The 20168-nt window shown below is 43.1% G+C and overlaps 1 protein-coding gene across 28 annotated transcripts in view; it reads right to left on the reverse strand.

Moving 5' to 3' along the window:
- Positions 1-20168, reverse strand: part of LOC118310597 (muscleblind-like protein 1) — a 47490-nt gene that overhangs the window by 25705 nt on the left and 1617 nt on the right. For 10 of the 28 annotated variants that reach the window (XM_047331857.1, XM_035633656.2, XM_047331852.1 and 7 more), the window contains exons 1-2: positions 12413-12570; positions 115-1150 (exon numbers count right to left, since the gene is read on the reverse strand). In XM_047331857.1, the coding sequence (XP_047187813.1) occupies positions 115-288 (174 nt within the window). In that variant the 5' untranslated portion in view covers positions 289-1150; positions 12413-12570. Of the gene's footprint in view, positions 1-114; positions 1151-1588; positions 1731-7334; positions 7523-8352; positions 8617-12412; positions 12572-13003; positions 13163-20168 lie in introns of those variants that run through there. The other 18 variants (XM_047331860.1, XM_047331858.1, XM_047331853.1 and 15 more) reach the window with 10 other exon arrangements.

Raw genomic sequence — 20168 nt, forward strand, 5'->3', positions numbered from 1 at the left:
TATAAACTACTATTTCCAGATTGTTACTCCATGTATCCTTAAACTATCAGACTGAATGTGCTCAGTCTACCTCTGTGTGAACATATCTCTGGTGCACCTCCTGCCCTTCCTTACCTTGAGAGAGTCGAAGCAAGCGATGACCCGTCCGTTGTCCACCTGACAGCTCTTGGCTGGGTGCGCGAACTTGCACTCCTGGTCGGTGCGTGAGCACGTGCCCCTCTGGAACTCCCTACATACTTCCAGTGTCAGCCACTTTGTGTCACGCATATGTGCCATGTTCATTGCCATGGCAACACGCTGGCCAAGAGAATTCGGAGCTGAGATCTGTTAAAGCGTGAGTAAAGTACCTCTTGTGTTTTAATCCACAACTTTAAGGTCTTTCTTTTGTTTATTTGTTGGTGTGGTTAAAGTCTGTGACACTTGAGGTGACTCTCCTATTGATGGAGATGGCTCCTTGTCCAAAGTGAAATGTTACAGCACAACGTTTCGCTGGGGATGTTATTGAATCATTTTCCTGATTAAACAACCAGTGACGGAGTGATTATATCCAGGACATATTCTAACTTCAGACTTATTCTAACAATAGAGCTGCCACTCTTGGCTTGACTTTCCCCCACTCACTGTTTATTGCTGGCTGAACAGTCTCCTCTACGGCGTTCACAATCCAAGGTGGCGAACAGACGGACAGGCCAAACCGAGAGCCCTCTGGTTTGGTGGCAGTGATGCAGGCAACAAAGGTGATAGTCTGGGTGTAGCCTGCTACAGGAAGGTTAAGGACACTGAGGACCAAGTGGAGGCTTGCAGGGTCAAAGGCGAAGGTTAAAGGCAAGGTGTGTAAGATGCTGCGTGACCCTGGTGGTGTGTCGGCTGCTGTGATAAGGCTGATCAGCTGGTGAAGAGCAGTTGGCAGAAGGGACGTCAGGGGAGGAGAGCTGAGGCTTGAACCCTGCCGCGAGGAGTGGATGGTGATGATGGTGAATGGATGAGCGGGTCGTAGCGTTGGTTGCGAGGAGGGTGTGGTCGCTGTCCTTGTACTCGTGTTACTGTGGCAGCAAGCGTGCGATGCGCGCAGGGGGGCTGGGGGGCTGGGTGGAGCTTCAGCTGTAAAAGCAGGTCAAAGCTGCAGCAGACATCAGGGAAGGCACTTCCTCTGGGGAGAGAGAGATAGAAAGGAGGGAGAGGCAGAAATAAAGATAAGTCTAACGATACATGTCCAAAGAAAACTTCCAGGTTTATTGTCATTCTCATTTGTCTTTCATGGGAGGTTGTGACCTGCAGCATTTTTAAAGTCATTCCACTGCTGAGTTATGCAGCTGTGGGAATGAAGAATATGTAAAAATGTCAGACATGCAGGGGTGTCAGCTAAAACAAGTAATACTTTCACCCTCCCTGCGCTCTAAACACACATGGTGTGCATACACCCTCATCACGCCACACTCACAAACACACACGCTTTCTCTCTCTCACACACGCACGCACGCACGTACGCACGCACGCACGCACACAAAAATGCACAAAGCAGACATTCACAACTTTCTACCTCTTCAGGTCAATGTAGGAAAATCGGATCAGAGCCTGTATCACTTACATTCGAGTACAGCAAAGCCGGCCATTGCAAGTGTGTTTAGAGGTGAAAGAAAGGAAGAGTGAGAGCAAGGGGGAAGTCGAGGCAGGGCACGAGGGAGAAGAGGTTAGTCATTTCCCTTCTCGCAAAGCGGTGTGAGAGTTTGGACCAATGAGAGCAAGCAGAATTGCAGCAACATTCTGGGCTGGGCGCCAGGTGAGAGCAGGGGGAGGAGGCTGACCTGCCTGCTACTGGGGAAAGAGAGAGACAGACTGAACTAATAACTGTTCAGTGTTCCTATGACGTGAACGTATGATGAGATTCTTTCAAACAAACCACCTTTCATGGAAGATCCTCGACATCATTATCCTCCTCTGAACTCAAACATTTCATTTGTTTTTTTTATTCAGTCTTTATAAAAAAATACTGAATAATATATTTTCAGTGAATCCATTGTACAGGGTTTGCTGGGGAATCTGAATTGTTTGGGCTCCCGGGGCCCATTCTGCTCTTATCGCGGAGGCAGGGTAACTCACCACACCCTGTGTAGAGAAATCACTTTTCCCAGAACAGCATGTGCAACTTCAGCAATGCTGCGAAACCAACGCTAACGCTACTGCACTGCAACGCGCTATATCAGAGCGCTGCAGCAGCGCGGCCCAGGTGATGATGACCCAGCAACACAGATATATGTTTAAGAGAAAGACAGAGCGACGGAGGAAACTGCTCACATTCATCTTGGATGACCCCTTCGGTAGCGTGAATAGCGTTGGTGCTGCGAATGACCTTCGAATTGCTTGCTTAAACATAACAGAAATTCTACATTGCCATACCCTCCCTGTACACACACCCAGGCACACACAGGAACATGCTACACAGCAAATTAGCTTCAATATCAAGCACTTTAAAGGGGAGACTAAAATAAATGAATTTATTAAAAAAATACAAACCCGAAAGATATATCACGCACAGGCCAATCTTTTCAAATGACAGATTATGATTATTATTTTTTTAAGTTGAAATTTAAAAAAAGAGAGCTATAAATGTTTTTTTGACAGTTTAACAGCCCTATCACACCAAAAACATTTCTGACTAGGAGCGACTGGATTGGAACGAGCCAAACACACCATGCCATTTTTATGTCTACATTGCTTAGGGCATCCCTATTCCCATGAACTTACTCATTCATCATTATGTCTTCTATCTATGTCGTGAAGTTGTCAAGTCAGTCAACTTATCTTTGGCGTGTGTAACCCCGCAAGCCCTAGTTTTTAACGTCATATAATGTTGACGTCACTCTGAATTTATTGCTGCACCTCAGTCTGACAGAGTTGAAAGGTGACACACTTTTACCCCACAAATATATCTTATACAGTAATAAGGTAAATATAGGTTAGCAACGACCATGTCTGAACTCATCAGACTGAACTCGTGTCAGGGGCTGTCTTCGATCAAATGAGAGAATGCGATTCCTTGATGTAGGAAAAGCTGACGAACGCTGAGCTCTGTCTGGCGGCCTTATATGTTTCTATGGTTTCTGTTAGCGTCAGACGAGCAGATGTCTGTGATAGAGAGAGAGAGAGAGAGAGAGAGAGAGAAGCAGTGTGGCATGGTGTAAGGCAGTGCGAGAGTGATAATGAGGGCTCATCATGATCCATCATGTCTGGACATGGGCATCCTTCCCCTATTGATTTCTTCATCTCTATGGTCTTTCTTGTGAGTATGCCACTCCCGCTATTTAATTCCACTCGGTGCTCTTTGTCTCAAAGGCATCCATTTCAGACAGATGACTGTTTAATGTGATCAACTTCTCTCCTCCGACCACAGGTTTTACATTGTTTTAACCAGTGGAGCCTTGACGTCTTTGGTCTCCCAGCTCTTTCCAACGCCCTCCACTCCAGCCATGCTTCTGTCTTCGTGCCCTCCATGTGGCTGTCTGGCTCGCATTCAGCAGCACTCCCTCAGACTTCAAGGTCTCACAAGCTGGTGCAAGGTCAACCTCAATGGACAACTCTACCGGACACGTGGCAGAGACATTATGTGGCTGCACGAAGAGGAAGTATGTCTTCTGTATAAGCACATCACCATCAGCTCATGGTCATGTGACACTAGCATATGTCTCAATGGCACAAACAGTTTCTGACATGAAAAGCAAGAGCCCGCCCGTCTTTTCCTTTCTCTTGGTTATGAGTCACAAAACAAATCAGCTCCAAACGAAGTGAGGACGCTGTTGAAATCCGCCCTTACCCTACGCCAAAAGCCCAAACTCTGCCTAAAACCTGCTGGAGATTGGTGGACTATAATGGATGGTGCTCCTGGGGTTTTCCTGAGGTCGTGCCGTGAAGGCATGTCTCAACTATGTGAAAAGTTAGAGCAATCAAAGCAACATGCTAACAACCTGGGCTGGTCTTGAAGTTGTCATTGTGACTAACTGCTCGAGACAACAAGAAAGAGGGTGTGGTTCACAGTTATGATAAGACTTCCTGAAAAACAACTGATGCCATATTAATTGTCGAGTTTGGCAAGGCTTGACACCACAGGTAACGAGTTACCGGAGGCGCTACTTCGGCATGGGAATAGTACACTGAAGTTAACTGATGCAGCATGAGTGGAGATAAAGCTGAAGCAAAATGAAAACATTCTTCTTGTTATACTGCAGAATCTACTATGGCAACCTGACCAACAACCCATAGCTTCTAGTCTGAGCGTCTATTTTCGGCTTGGACTGCAGAGAAAGAGGCGTTCTTCTCTTTTGGTTTGCTGCTGCCCAGTAAAAGGAGTAGTTTCAGCATATTGACAGAAGTGTAGTCAGGGTGACAGTATGCTGAGACAGGTCAAAACAGTGGAGGACGCTGGAGGAAATGCAACACCTCAGCTCTCACTGCTGCTGCTGCTGCTGGTGCTGCTGCAGCTGCACCATGTGCTCAGGATACAGCAGGTCAATATTGCCCTCACTGACCTTTATGTAAACACATACACACTAGTGCACAGACACGTGAGCATGTTCTCCTCGCTGTCTCTTGACCTTGATCTGTTTTATACTGACACACATACAGAAACTGAAGCCTTTGTAAGGTCTGCATAAAATCAATCTAAGGCCGAGGGTAAGTTACATTGCACTAAAAAGAAATGAAGAATACACAGTTTATTTAACACTTTGTTTTTGAGTTTTGAGGTTCTGTCATGAATAAAGGTTGTTGATGAAACACGGCTCACAGTGGTGATCCACACAGCCCTGCTGAAAAAACATTCAAATAATTCTCACCATGGTTAGTATTGATGTCATCCTCCCTGACGTTAACCATCTCGCAACTATGAGTTTTTCTGACTGGTTTGTCATCAGATTAAGTAACGCGTTTCTGAAAGTGAGTCTTGGCCAAGGAACACAAAACGAACAATGGCTATTGATTCCTCTGAGAGCAAACCTCAGGAGACAATGTGATCTCTTGTTTAGCATACATGGACACAGCTATTCGCGCACGCGCGCACGTATGCACGCACACACACACACACACACACACACACACACACACACACAAATGCAAACCTTTACAAACACACAAACCTCTGTGTCATGACACTGAGTATTCTTAAGCTGTGGTAAATTTATGCAACACTGCATCGTTGTGTGCATATGTGTGTTAGTACGTGGTGAAGTCAACAGACAGTGGGGATAATGGCTGGCCTTACGGTTTAATAAGTGGCTCATTGGGTCAAATTAATGTTGTCTGCCTCAATGTGCTGAGACACAACTTCTACACGTACAAACAGGTGACAAGCGTAAGAAGAATCCATGAGACGAAGACACATGAACAACCTATGAATAATAATACAAAGTGTATAGTTGTATTTCTTAAACTTGTATAGTTTTGCAGTTCTTATATTTTTTACATTTGAATTTCTTTCATTTTTTTATATTTTGTAAGATGTGGGGATCAATAAAGTGCATCCATCTTTATCTGTTTATGTGGTTTTTTTTCACCCTTTAATTTCCATCCATCTGTATATATACAGTTATGGCTAAATCTATTTGTTGTCCTACAGAAAAATATATATTTCAGGCCAATGAAAAAAAAATCCAAATGCCTCATACTGTAGCAGTTTTGAGTAGTTAAATCAAAACAAATTAGTTATTTACGTACATAAGAACAGAATCTTTTTTATTCCTAAGCATACACCACTGAGTCTTAAGATGTAGTACGCCATTATCACAAGGCTCGCACAGCAAATTTAACTTCTTTATCAGAATATGTGCAAATATATATTTTTATATATATTTTATCTTCTGCACTCCTTCCATTTTCAATTTGGCATTAATTCCCATAGAGGTCAGATGATGCTAATGCAGGTAGAAGATCCACATTGTGTTGAGTCTGCTTCAAAAATACAGAAGCAAATAGACCCACTGCAGTAACATTAATTGGAAAGAAAGAGTGAGAGAATGTGAATATTGGGCCTGGAAGGTGTTATTAAAAGTTCCTTCAGAGATGGAGATGCCGTGGCAGTGAGCAGGAGCTGATGCAGAAAAACAAGGACCAGGCTTGTGTTGACATGTGCACCTCTGGACACAACAACCGAGAAATAACTAGAAATGTATTACTGCCTCCACAAACAGCCGCTCCATATGCTGCGTGTCCTGCTTTTTTGCACCGTTGTCATATACAGGTGAATGCTGGCGTTGTATGCTTCTATCTCTGAAAAATAGAAGCCTGACAATAATTACTTATTGCAATATTTAAAAAAAACTGATGTATAAAGGCAGGTTAAAGAATCAATTACATAAAATCCCACGTATAATAAATAACCTTCCCTCCAAAAGTTGTTGAAGCTAATTTATTTTAGCTTAGCTTGCAATTCCATTAAGTGGAAGGCGTCTTACTCAGCCAAGGCTGAGTGTCAAACTGTTGCTCACGAGGTTTGAAATGTGGTCATAACACGGGAGGAACATACAGAGAAGCCCTCGTGTAATACAGGCTTAAACTGTCAGCAGTGATTCAGCCAAGCATATAATCCTTTCTGTAGGGCAGATCCCAGATCATTCAAACAGCGCAATTTGCACCTCAATTCACATGAATATAAAATCTTAGCCTTAGAGAGAGCACCGTGACCCTTGACTGATTATTACCTACTTCATCCCACTGAAGACTACATCATGTTTCTCCGGTCCATGCTCGAAAGAAATTACCTGCAGCCATGGTGCTGCCATGGGGATTTCAGGTCTCAACAATGCAATCTGCTGCACATCTGTCGAAACGTGGCGCATGCTGCACGTCTGCACATACTTGTGTGTGTGTGTCTGTGTGAGCTACTGTCTGAGCCTCCCTGAAGTCACAACAACAACATTCCTCATCATTGCCCTAACCACGGACACACCACCGAGAGGAATCAGAGAGAGAGAGGGAGGCGAGGGGAGGAGGGCAGAGGTGGAGAGGAGAGGGACAAAGAGAGAAGAAGAGTCAAGGCTGGAGTTTATAACCTAGAGTTTGAAGCTTGGAAGGTTCTCTAGCTCTTATACTATCTGTATTTTACCAGAATCACAACTTGCTCTTATTCAGACAGTTTTTTGGGGGGGCTGTACGAAAGAACAAAAAATGATTGCATTTGACTCCGAGAAACAGCCAGATAGAAACCGCACATATGAAAACACATTTGGTCCATTTATTGTAGCACGATCCACAAAGACAAACTCAACTTCCGAAAAGAAGGGAAAACATTACGGGGCAAGCTCACGTAATCTCCCAAAGCCTAAATAAAGTAAGAAACAACTTACTTTTACTCCAGTTTGGACATCGACAAATAGAATCCCTCCATTTACTGGGTCTACTTCTCTCTCTCTCTATCTCTCTCTTCCGATCTTGCCCCTCTTTCTCTCTCTCTCTCTTCAACTCTCTTCCTCCTTCCTCTCTTTCAGTTAACTCCCCCTCTGACAGACGCATGCAAACACTCACTTAGTCTCACACACACACACACACACACACTCACACACACACACACACACACTCCCACAGACAGAGTCACCCTCTCACACACTCTCTCCTCCCGCGACCCGGAATGCTTGGCAAGATTCTACTGTACTGAAATACTGTGGTTGCCATATAAGGCAACAGCAGCTTCACATGTCACACAATTTACATGCAGCGGGGCGGGAGTTTGCCTTACACATGTAGGAACACACATGCAACACCATGCTTCTGCCTCTAGCCTGACGCAGCAACAAGGGAGGGAAGAAGTAACAGAGAAACTAATTTCACCATTCTCCCTGTTAACCAAGCCCTGCAGGATAACTCCCAACATGTCCAATGTTGAGTCAGATGAAGGGAATGAAAGCTGAGTGGGCGATCTATTGATCCTCTCCACTGCTTCCTGGAACAACCCCGGCCCTCAAAACACACACACACACACACACACACACACACAAACTCAAACACACACACACACACACACACACACACACTACTAATTTTCTTGCTAACTTGCGCTCCCCTGAGGAAGTAGCTATTGTGTGACTGTCTACTTTGTGTATAACTGTGTGTGTGTGTGTGTGTGTGTGTGTGTGTGTGTGTGAGAGACTCTATCTAAAAAACAAGCCATAGCACATAGCTGTTAACCCTGTGGCCCACATACTAAATGCGCACACACATCAGACAGTGAGGCAAACAATTCCGATATCTCCACCTATGCTCCATTGCACAGGCGGCGACTTTGGAAAGTACAGACTGCAGCACACACAGGAGGAAATCGAGATAAACCAATGAGACAAGGAGGAGGGTTATGAACCAAGATCTTACCTCTCACATTGCTCTCCAGTTTGTGTGTGTGTGTGTGTGTGTGTGTGTGTGTGTGTGTGTGTGTGTGTGTGTGCGTGTGTGCTTCCGCGTGTCGAATGGCTCGGTGTGTTTATGCGTGTGTTCAGACAGGCCGCGACAGCAGACCCCCAGGCACCGGCTGGACCATTCTCAGGCAGGCAGAGAGCAGCAAGGCAGAGCGACTGGCAGAAGAGAGGCAAGCGAGTGAGCGAGTGAATCAGCAGCGAATGAGTGGAGGAGCTGTGCAGAGCCGAGCACCAGAGAGAGAGTGAGAGAGAGAGAGAGAGAGAGAGAGAGAGCGAGAGAGTGCGAGAGAGAGGAGGAGTGGTTGCTGTGTAATTGTGTGTGTGTGTGTGTGTGTGTGTGTGTCTGTGCGTTGCAGCACTGACTGTGTGCGCTAGTGTCTCCCCTCCCCTGCCTCTTGAAGTGGCTGAGCTGTACTGAGACGGTCTGGGCAGTGTCTCTACTGACTCCCCAGCCTCTGGATCGTCTGTCTGCTGCTCGACGAAAGTGCTGCTCACTGGGCGGCAGTAGCAACAGCTGTGGAGGAGGAAGAAGAAGAGGAAGAGGAGGGAGCCCTGACTGCACTGGGCATACAGATCCTGCAGTCCCCTCTCCCTCCCTCTCTTCCTCACTGAAGGCAAGCCACGCCCCCCCCGAAAACAACACCAGGAAGTGCTTGCTCCGTTACAGCAGCACTGCCCTTGCCTTTCTAGTGAGGCGGAGGAAGGAGAGGGGGACAAGGGAGGAAGGGCAGATCGGGGAAAACACAGTAAGAAGATGAAGGCGCAAAGAAGGGAAATTAGTTACAGGATAAACATACCAGCACATTGGGGAAAGGCCTCAGGAGTAAACGCTGTGAGAGTGTTATCAAAACCAACAAAATAGGAAAGAGTGAGACAGAATCAAGTTAAGTAATGGGTAAAAAAAAAAGCAGTAGGAGAGAAGGAAAGTATTAAGTAGTGTGGAGGAGAGAATTATGAAAGTTTTTGGCAGATACGGTCTTTCTTCAGTTCGAGTGCAGTCCTCAGAAACGTCAGCTCATCCTCAGACTCACAGCTCTTGCCCACAATTCAAGAGCAGGGCACAGTGAACTGCACTAAATCAAACTGGACTGACCAGTTAGCATGTGGTTATTCATTCAGGGTAACACATCGTCTAAATAGTCAGGAAAGGACTATTCACAAAGACCCAAACCGATGCAGTTTGGTTGCAGGTCAGCAACACATTATAAAAAGGCTCACCAAGACAACTCGGAGGTAACTGCTGCTGCCAACTCTCCGGTATTATTATTGACCGGAGGCCTCTGCCACCACAACCCCAACATGCAGGGAAAACACAGAGAGGCTAAATGAGCCTTACAGTACAGGAATTTGATTTCAACCTGATGCCACAATATCCGGTTTACAGGAGATAGTGTTCTTTCACCGATCCTATATATTGTCTAGGATTTTCACTTCATTTGATTGTGATCGAGGAGAGAGGGAATTCAAAATGCTGCCTATTTATAACATAGCTTTACAAAATTATGAAGAGAACAAATCCTGCATACTGAAGCTGAATCCACTTTGTTCAACATCACACCTGCACTTATGATGTTATACGGTGAATCATCAGACTGGTCATAGGGAAATGAAAGACACCACTTTTTTTTGGTTTATTTGCATTTATATGTATGAAGAAACTACCCAGTGCCTTTCTGTTCAACCCCTTCCCCTGCTGCTCTCCCTCTCTGGGCCAGTTTCTACTGCTGCACAGCTCTGTTAAATACAACACTGGTGATAAGTCATCTCTAATTTACACAGCAGGCCCTTAAACCCTGGGCGACAATCTGTGGTAGAGCCCCCGCTGCAGGACTATCCCTCTACCTAGCCAACGTCCTGGTGAAATGTGCCAGCACACTCAGAGAGAAAAAGAAGAAAAAACACCGTAGTGTATACGTCAGACAAAAGAAACATGTCATGGTACTTTTTCTTTGAGTTGATCAAATTTAGTCACATAGTGACATTGTTACTCATGTCACGTTAGTTATGTAAGTCATGTTCATGATGGAAGGAAATCTACTTTCAACCACGGCAACAGTCCTTCTAGAACACGTGTGTCTTTCGGATTAGCAGAGCAATCTGTCTGAATGATGATCAATGGAAGAAGCAGATATTGTTGTGGCTCAACAGGAGACACATTAGCAAACCCTGCAGAGATCTGGGCACTCTGTGAAACTCTTGACACTGACGTGGAATTTCCCCTCTTCCCCTTTTCTGCTGCAGCTGAGTGTCCGCCAGTCTTTTTCTTTTTCTCCTCTGCACTGCGAGTCCATATTCCCCATTCATTATCATTCTCAACATGCTATCTCTGAGTCTGTCTTTTCATCACTGTCTCTCATTTATTACTACAGCTTAATTCCCCTAAACTCCCCGCTCCGAGAGAACCACAACCATTCTCTATTTGTCAGAACCCACAGGACCATATTCCCCTCGTCCAATTAGAGTTATATGGGTGCTGAGCCAAGCCTCGCAGTAACCAGATGGTTTGCTCATTCAGTTCAACAAGTAATACTATCAGGATTCATTCTTTGTATAATCCTATCAAATGTAGAGGTGGCGCATATTTCTCCTTTTCTACTTCATATTTCTTTATTTAGGTGAAACATCAGTCGTATGGTTTGACTTCCTGCTCCTCATATCTTACAGATTGGGGGTAGCAGAGCTAGAGCTTTTTCGAGTTTGAGCAAAGAGCAACAGGAATCGACATACACATACTGAGGTTGCGCAAACTGTCCACACACATACTGTTAACCAACCGAAAACAGGAAGAGAGATATGTGTGTGTGCGTGCGTGCGTGCGTGTGTGTGTGTGTTTAAAGGGTATTTCCACCAATTTTACACATTGAGATCAGTGAACTACTTATGGAAAGTACTACTCAGCCCGTGAAAACAGAAAACAGTTGCATAACGCCTTCTGTGGCCCTGGAGGAAAGTAACCTTCATAATGTCAGATTATTCTTGTGACTTCCTCAAACTTCCCTTTTCCTCTAATCTTCATCTATAACTTTAACCCTAATCCGAACAGTCAAGTTTTGCCGTCGTCCACCCTTATTTTGCCTTGCTCCTCCCTGATGAACACAACTTTCCACCTCAAGCTTCCCTATCATCTCAACACTCTGCTATTTCCCAGCCCGCTGTAAATGACACTGGTTGGCCGATGTGAACTCTCACTCCACTGAGGAAATGTCCCAGAGCTTTCGAGTGCCAAACTCTGACAGCTCATCTATCACTGAGGCCGCAAATACACATTACACTCCCATTACAGACCGTCACTGCAACAACTGTAACGGTACACAGTTGCAGAGAGGCCAACACCAGAGCTGCATTCAGTGTCAGCCATTGCACTATAGTTTACTTTGGCGGCTGCAAACAACTTCTGCTTAGGTTTTTATGTGTTCCTTCGAATGAGTACCCCGAGTAAACAGATAGTACACATGAGCTGAACTAAAAATGTAGTAAATGTTTGTATGCTGACAAACACCACTATTTTAGTGTGAATTTGCACTTATGTTTCCCTGCTGATAACTTTGTGGTTTTCTCTTAACTTTTTTCCACTTCGACCGATTAGGGGAAGCAGGTGCAATTCAAGCTGTCAGCTCTGAAATACAGAGAGAGGAAATAGCACACTGTCTTGTCCCCATCTGACACCACATGCGCGTGCGTGTGCGCATGCCCGCACCATTCAAGCTTGAAGCTTATCTTGGAGATAAAACAAAAACGAATGGAAACACCCTTTGCACAGAGAGCCTTTCACTTGGTGTTTTAGCAACTTTACTGTCTAAAAGCAGCCTGAAGTTTTACTGCTTCAAATATTATATGAACACTCTTTACATCTCGAAGTCCTTAAATACCCTTCACATTACGGAGAATAATAAACTTTCCCCCATTACTAAGTACAAGAGAAAGAGGAAGCACTGAATAACATCACACTATGGAGTCATTTTAAGTTATTTACATATATTAATCCTACAGAGAGTGATTTTACAGAGTGAGCTTACCTGTGTGTCTGTCTCTCACTGACGTGCTACTGGGACAGAAGAAGCCACTTCAATACGGGTCATGCTGGCGCAATGCATCATGGGATGAACTAACATTTTCATTTCTCCACTTCTCTCTCTTCACTCCCTCATAATAGCACCTTCTGCTTGGCAACCGCCATACCACAAATGTGGTCAGGTTTGCAGTGAACCATCACTGCGCAACATCAAGTCTCCATGACAACCACTCCTTATCTCATTTGCATCTTCTGCTTGCATTATCTACTGATGCCAAATATGGTCACCTTGTTATTATCCCCGCCTCTCTCTCTGAATCCCCTTTTCATAACTTCCTCTTTCTCGCCATTTTCAAACGGTGAGTATACACCGTGTATATTGTATACAACGGCTTGAAGTCTGTGAGTGTATGAAAAAGGGAAGTCCCTGTGATATTTGACCAGTTTGAGCCTGAGAGATAAGCAGAGAAACAGCTTGGTAAATCCGGAAGTGGGGTGTTGTAAAGGCTGCCGTTGAGACTTGAAGAATAAGGGGAACTTGCAGTATGTTATCACAATCCCCACAGCAGCTACATCGTCAAAGCATTTCACTTACCCACTCGCTTCTTCCTCATTGAGGTTCGTTCAGGAATCTGGCCCCCTCCTCTTCCTCTCCCATGGACTGTGTCGATCAAACTATCACAGGAATGTTGAACCAGTCCCCTGGAGCCCACACACACAGCAACACTCAGCAGCACTCAGCACCTGTCCACAGCTGCCAGCACAGGGAAAGAGACCCGGTCAATCACACTGGACAGGACAGCCGCGGGGAAAGAGCAGTGAAGAGTGGGAGGCAGACAACGAGCATTTTGTCAGCAGTCTGAGCAGGTTGCACAGTATGTGCATCACATTACATCATCTGTGAATGTAACATATCACATATGTCAACTGGATCTCAATATTATTATTATTATTATTATTATTATTATTAATAAAAACTTTTTTTCAAACGGGAGCTTTTCAGTTCAAACTGATGTTGACAATTTCACAAACCCCACCTCTGACATTTTGGTGACTTTTCAACACCAACAACAAGAATAAAATTGGAGTTTAAAAAGTGTTCCTGGCCTCAATAGTGACATTTCCCAATTAGATGTTAAGTGGAATATCTATAAAGATAAGTTTACAGATATGGTAAACTGTCACTTAACCAAAGTTGGATTTGAGGAGAATAATCTGTCTGGTTTCTACCATAAAGTGATCCTTTTGTCCCACAAAGCAATGCTTCCCAGCCGAGGGATTTGGACCCCTTTGGAGTCACAGTATAATAATAACCTAAAATATAATATAGAGCAAGATGATTAAAACAATCTAAAGAATAGTGGATATGTCGACCTCTTTAGGCCTCGCCCTAAGTAAAAACAAGAGATAATAGTGTGGTGTGTGTGTGTGTATGTATTTGTTTACAGTAATTATACCCTCACTAAAGCTGATATTTTAATGATTTATGTTAAAATCCTTCATAAAATCATGGGATCTTTAATGTAATTAGGGCCCGAGCGCCAACCAGCAGAAGGCTGGTGAAGGCCCTCTTGTTCATGTTACTTTTCCCTAAACACAGCATAATATCAAGAGATGCCATCTCCCATCTCAAGCATACTAGACATATCATCTCTCCATCTACCACTTAAAAAAATAACCCAGTCAGCGTTTAGAGAACTTCTGAGGATGCATCAGGGGCCCTGAGCACTAGCCGGCCTCCCCACCGCCGGCTGAGGGGCTGCTGGGACTCAGAGCCCTGGAAGTCAATGAAACCAGGCCTAATTTAGCCTCCACTGCTCCACGAGCTGCCAGGAATCGGAGTGAGACTCCTTCCCTTTTTAGGGCTCCCTGGACTCTGCGGTCGGCTAGTGGCACTAATGCATTCCAAGCTACACCAAGGAGCTGGAGAGAGGTGACAGCTAAAAATGTGTTTTATAGAAGCCTCATTTTGATCGTTCTCTTGGTATAAGTGTCATGACCTTACACCGTAGGAACTAGATAAATATTCTAACAGAGAAACCATGTATTGAAAGTGCTCAAGCTGTGTGTTTATCTAGTGTGCCACTTTGGAAAACAACCATCTTTACACCACATTTAGTAGATATGTGGACAGATTGGTCTTGTAACTGACTCATACACGGCTGTCCATTGTCCACTGTTACAAGAGCTTGCCATAAAATCCCACCAGTAATTAGGTGCGAAGAGAGGACAAATCAGAGACTTTATACTTATACTTCCAACCATCCAGGTTCTGACACGGTGTCATGTAATCTTCGATAACACCGGCTGCACTGAAACTAGATGCTGATGGCCTAAAAGTGTTCTTTTTCTCTATCGATCTGGCTGATTTATATTTGACACACACACAGAGAGAGAGAGAGAGAGTGAGAGAGAGAGAGAGAGGAGGCTCTTATTTTACACTTTAGAGATACACAGTATTGTTATTTTAAAATATTAGTTTTCATAATGATTTTTGATTTACTTACATTGTCTGAATACAAACATACAGTGCTTCTGCTGAAAGAAACACAAAACAGCAAGGCAAAGTATAACAAGTCGAAATGTGCTGCAACTATGCAAACTCATGAAAAGATAGACACATCACCAGTTATTAACCCTGGCAGCCCATGTGTTTAAAATAAATGGATTAGATGAGGATTATTATGAAGCCTTCCCGTGTTTTGTACTTGTGATTTGTGATATGACTACGCATTTATTATTTAAGACAGTGATCACATAAGCCATGGTATGGAATAAACAACAGGATCAGCTATGCTGGATTGCTGAAGTCTCATCTTCACCTCCCACCTCCTACAGGGAGCAGAAAAATACATGGCTGCCATTCAACTGTGAGAATAAAACCCAGCTAAGGCGGATTCAAACTGACATAATCCCATTAGTCCGTTCGGGGTCCCTTTCAGACCACCCTGCATAATGAGGAGATAAAGGCTACTGGGGCAATCCATAAGTAGCTGTTTGCATTAAAGAGAATTATTCATGCCTCTTGTGTCATGGACAAGTATTAATTCAATTAACCTACTCTCACATGAATTGAAAATTACGATGTGAAAAGAACCTTTGTGTCATACTAAATCTAAGGCTGCAAATCAGCGCTTCACCAAGTATTAAGAGGTTTGTTGAGACTTGTGTATCCTGCCTCTTCCACATGCCTATATCCTCCTATTCACCACCACCTATACATATAATAGTACAAAGAGCGTCCGCAACTGTCATCATGAAAAAAGATAAGATTTTTTTTTTTTTTACTTATGTATGTAAAGCATTTTTAATAATCTCTGTGTATGAATAGGTGCTATAAAAATAAATGTGCCTTGCCTAGAGGCGGCAGGTGGTTTCAATAAAACATGAAATTACAGCCCTCTGATGCCAGTAAAGTATTGTCTGTCTTGCTGGTGCATTAAGATAACAGCCAAATCAACAAAATGGTACAAAAGTTAATAAATAATAATCATCAAATCAGGAACGAGAGTGGCTTCTTCTAAACTATGTTTATCCTTGTAACAAACTGCACTGCTAAATATTGATAATTTTAATAGACTCATTGAAATTGACTCATTTATTTCATGATAACTTCAAATACAAACCTGGGTTCTTAATTTTTTATATAGCTTGATTTGTTTGTTCGTATGAATTATAAAGGGAATAACTTTTTTTTATTATTTATTATTTCTTTTTGAATCAATTCATTTATAAAGTATCAAAGTGAACTCCTTTTTATATGAGACACAAAAGGGTAGGGTGGTATCGGATGCATTCAAATACCTACAGTACTGATTACATACCAGCACCTTAAGACAAATCTTGAGAAATATCAAATTGAAGCTATAAACTGTTGGTCATATTGCTCTTTTAGAGGAAGAGAAAAAACATTTACATTGTATCAAACAATCAAAGGATAGGATCACAGTTTTTAAAACAATACTCCTCTTGTTAACTGTAATCATTCCTCCTGTTTACCCTGGCACAAAGAGATACCTCCCTAAAGCATTTACAGAGTAAGTGATGGGAACAAAAATTCAAAGTCTGCCCTCTGTGAAAAACTATCCTTCAACACAAACAAAATTCCAGACAGTCTCATGTAACAGCATCAGTAATGAATAATGGCATTGCCCAGTATTAGGTTACATGCCTCGCTGGGCTGAGGGTAAAAGTACATTTAAGAAAACCTTTTCTATACAGTACAAGACCCTCCACTTAGTATCCTAGCAACCAGTGAACTCAACATGGCACCTATTGTAACTCTAAAACTAGCTAAGCTGAGCACCAGACATAATTATATCTCTCCTCAGCCAATCACATAAGGCCCTGAGCCATAAATAACAGACTGCTCCCCTACAGAGCACCACTCTGCGCCGAAAAGTAAACAAACGCTTTCTCCAGTAGCGACTCCTGCTCACTACTGGATTTGTCTTGCTCAGAGGAAGACAAACAGAGGGCGAGAGAGACAGGGGCCTCTAGGTTCACAAAGAGAAAGAGTAAGAGAGATGGATGGAGTTGAGAGAAAAAAAGAAAAGCAAATGTAGCCTGTGATTACTGAGTCATAATGAATGCTGTTGAATGGCACTGTGGCAATGAGCTATGTCATTAAAGAGAGTGCCGAGCAGCTGGAAAATCTACAGGTTTCTATTTGAAACACTGGCATCCTGGAAGACAAGGACACATAGCGCTGGATTCAAATAGCTTTTCTTCAAAGTCATTACAAAATTTCATAAATATCATTCTGATAATCTCAAGAGCAGAACCTCTGTTGCAGGCGCCTGGGACTTCGCTTATTACCCTGTCCATGTATTTTTTCCCCCAGACAGTTACCACAGCACTCTGTGAAACAGCTCAGTCTCTGGGGCCTTATATATTTAGATTTTACGACCAATATTGAATTGTAGCCCGTGATATTTTCACCAGGGTGATTTAAGATGTCACCTCAACAGGGCAACGGGCTATGGCTGCAATTACGATCAGCTCAGATCACATCACATGGCTAGAAGAGCACATTGGTACATTTGTTCCCTCTGGGTGATGAGAGATTGGATAGGGAATGCGTCGGCACATAAACATGGCTAACGTAATACAAAGTAAGAGGACACTTGTTTTACTAATGGGGTTTGAGAGTGTATCTAACCTCATAATGTCATCTCATGATTGTCACCGTGGTGACAAATCACAAGGACAAAATGGCTGAGGCAGACAATGATCATTTCTGAAAGATCAGTGAATGTGTCATGCCTTTGACTTGCTGTAAGGCTTTTCAAAATATTACATTTCAAAATAATCCAATAATCTGGTTTTATCAACTGAACTGCGACTGCATCAACAAATTATTTCTTGTCACATATTTCTTGAGCCCCACATTTCTCCTACCCTCTTATACAAGTTGTTTTATTTAGCACCTCTCATACAGAGAGGTGGCATTTACCAAATATCAGTGCGATGTATCCAGTGAGTCATGATCTTATCCTTGTTGGTGACATATACACTATACAAGGCTTTGGCCCTGCCTCCAAACTCCCCCAGATCCCAATCTGATCAAGCATGTAGGATAAAGGAAGAATAAACCAGTTCAATGGAGGACCCCCAGCCACAAAACCCAAAGGATCCAAAGGATCCGCTACCAATGTCCCAACACAATATTAGGCAGGTGGTCATAATGTTAAGGCTGACATGAAGCTTACATAGGTACACATGTTGACTAGGTTAAGGTGAGTATTGGTATTTCACTGAATGCTTTAGGCAGTTGTGTTATCTGTTGCTATCATGAGGGCTACTTCTTGACTCTAACTGCATAGACTTTTTCACTTTGAGGAAGGTAACTTTATAGGGATGCAGTGAATACTTGTAACTTTATAGATGTTAGTAGTATAGTATAGGGCACAATATTGGCCATCAAAATATTTGCCTTAAAAGTGATTATAAGAGACTGTATTGTTATTATGTTGCATTCTACTTTCTTATCACAACCATTATACACAAGATCTTCTGATTATAACAGATGTTAAACCGAAAATTAAATAAACCTCAAATGTAATTATTGGCAACATAATTACATTAGTCTCCAAATCTTTAAAACAAGAATAGACAAATCGCTTCAATCTCTTCAGGCAACCCTGAAGGACAAATTATTCCTCTAGAGGTGAAGAGACTGTGTGAGATGATACAGACAGAACAGCCTGACCCCTCTCTCAGCTCCCAGGATGTTTTCTTCAAGCCTCCCCATTGGGATTCTGGTAGCCTACATTCCCTGCTTCAAGGTCGGCAGCAGTGGCAAATTAAATTACTCGTCCTGTTTTGTGGCGTTGGCGCTGGGTCAACAGCATCTTGGCTAAAATGATGAGTGCGGGATTCTGAAGGGAGCTGCATTTGGCCCTCTGGTGTCATGTTTGCAAAGCAAGTAGCGGCAATGAAAACAGCTGATATCAAAAGCAGTGTATTAAATTCTGCTTCTGTAATCACTTGCAAAAAAAAAAAAAATCAATTACCTCTGCTTTCGAAATGCACCACTTTATACTGTTGTCCTTTTGGCTTGCCCTGCTGCTGGAAGATGTCATGTGCTTGCTCATGGAGTGAACTTTTCGACTCAGACAACAGCACACACCACCTGCTGGGCATCTTTGATATCACGTGTCAAACAAAAGTAAACATTAAAATCTGCATTTTTTTAATCTAATTGCTGTTATGGTGGTTGAAAAAATAACTTAGTGAGCCTAACCACAGCAATAGGACAGTTAATTTAACATCACTTTAACCGGAATTCTTTCACTCGGCAGGGTCTTCATTTTCATAGTCACAACGCTGTTGATGTTGGCAGTCGGTATCTCAAGTTAGTCATCCCTACAGCAGCATGTGGAGTTTATCTCTCTGTTGCTGAGGGGGTTGTTATCAGCAGACAAACAGCTTACACACCACACTGTGGAATGGGAGGAACTCAGAGTATTTAATGTGGGGTCAAAATATGGCACAGACAAACAGGCGACTTGATGTTATGCTACACTTGACTTCTCAAATGTGTGTCACAGAGGTCTGTTCCAAATGTTACCAAGCAAAATTATAGACCAAATCAACAAGGGGTTTATCGTGACCAACATCATCACGGCATCAAGTATTATAGACTTTACTTTTATCATAGGTTTTATCTTGCCTCTCTAGGATGAAGTGATTTGGAATTTACTCTATGTTTGCTAAGTTTGATGCATGAGAATTGACAGGCTGAATTTACAAAGTGGCGGCTCCACGATAACATCAAAATTATTTCTGAGTACACACAGATAGGGCCTTGTAACTGTAGCACTTCCTGTGTGAAAACCACAGTTCACATGACACCATATCAGAGAGGATGTTACCTGAAAAAGGAATTACACAGAATTTGCTGATCTCATCTGATCTGATATATCTGACAAGACTATATGAGTAATTTTCTATAATATAGCATTGTTACATTATCCATGGCCAGGATGAAGGCAAACATAACAGGGTGATCAATCTTCAGCTCCTAATTATTCTTTCAGGAGTAAGAGGGAAACATGAAGGCTGAGAAGAAAAGTACCGAATGGATGGCTTCATACATGATGTGTTGCCATTGAGGTACTGTGTCCAGCAGAGGGACACAGGGAGTATAGTACCATAGTCATCATTTATATACACACACACACACACACACACACACACACACACACACACAAACACACACACGCACACACACACAAACACACACACACACACACACA

The sequence above is a fragment of the Scophthalmus maximus genome, chromosome 5 (assembly GCF_022379125.1).
Source record: "Scophthalmus maximus strain ysfricsl-2021 chromosome 5, ASM2237912v1, whole genome shotgun sequence".
Classification (NCBI taxonomy): domain Eukaryota; kingdom Metazoa; phylum Chordata; class Actinopteri; order Pleuronectiformes; family Scophthalmidae; genus Scophthalmus; species Scophthalmus maximus.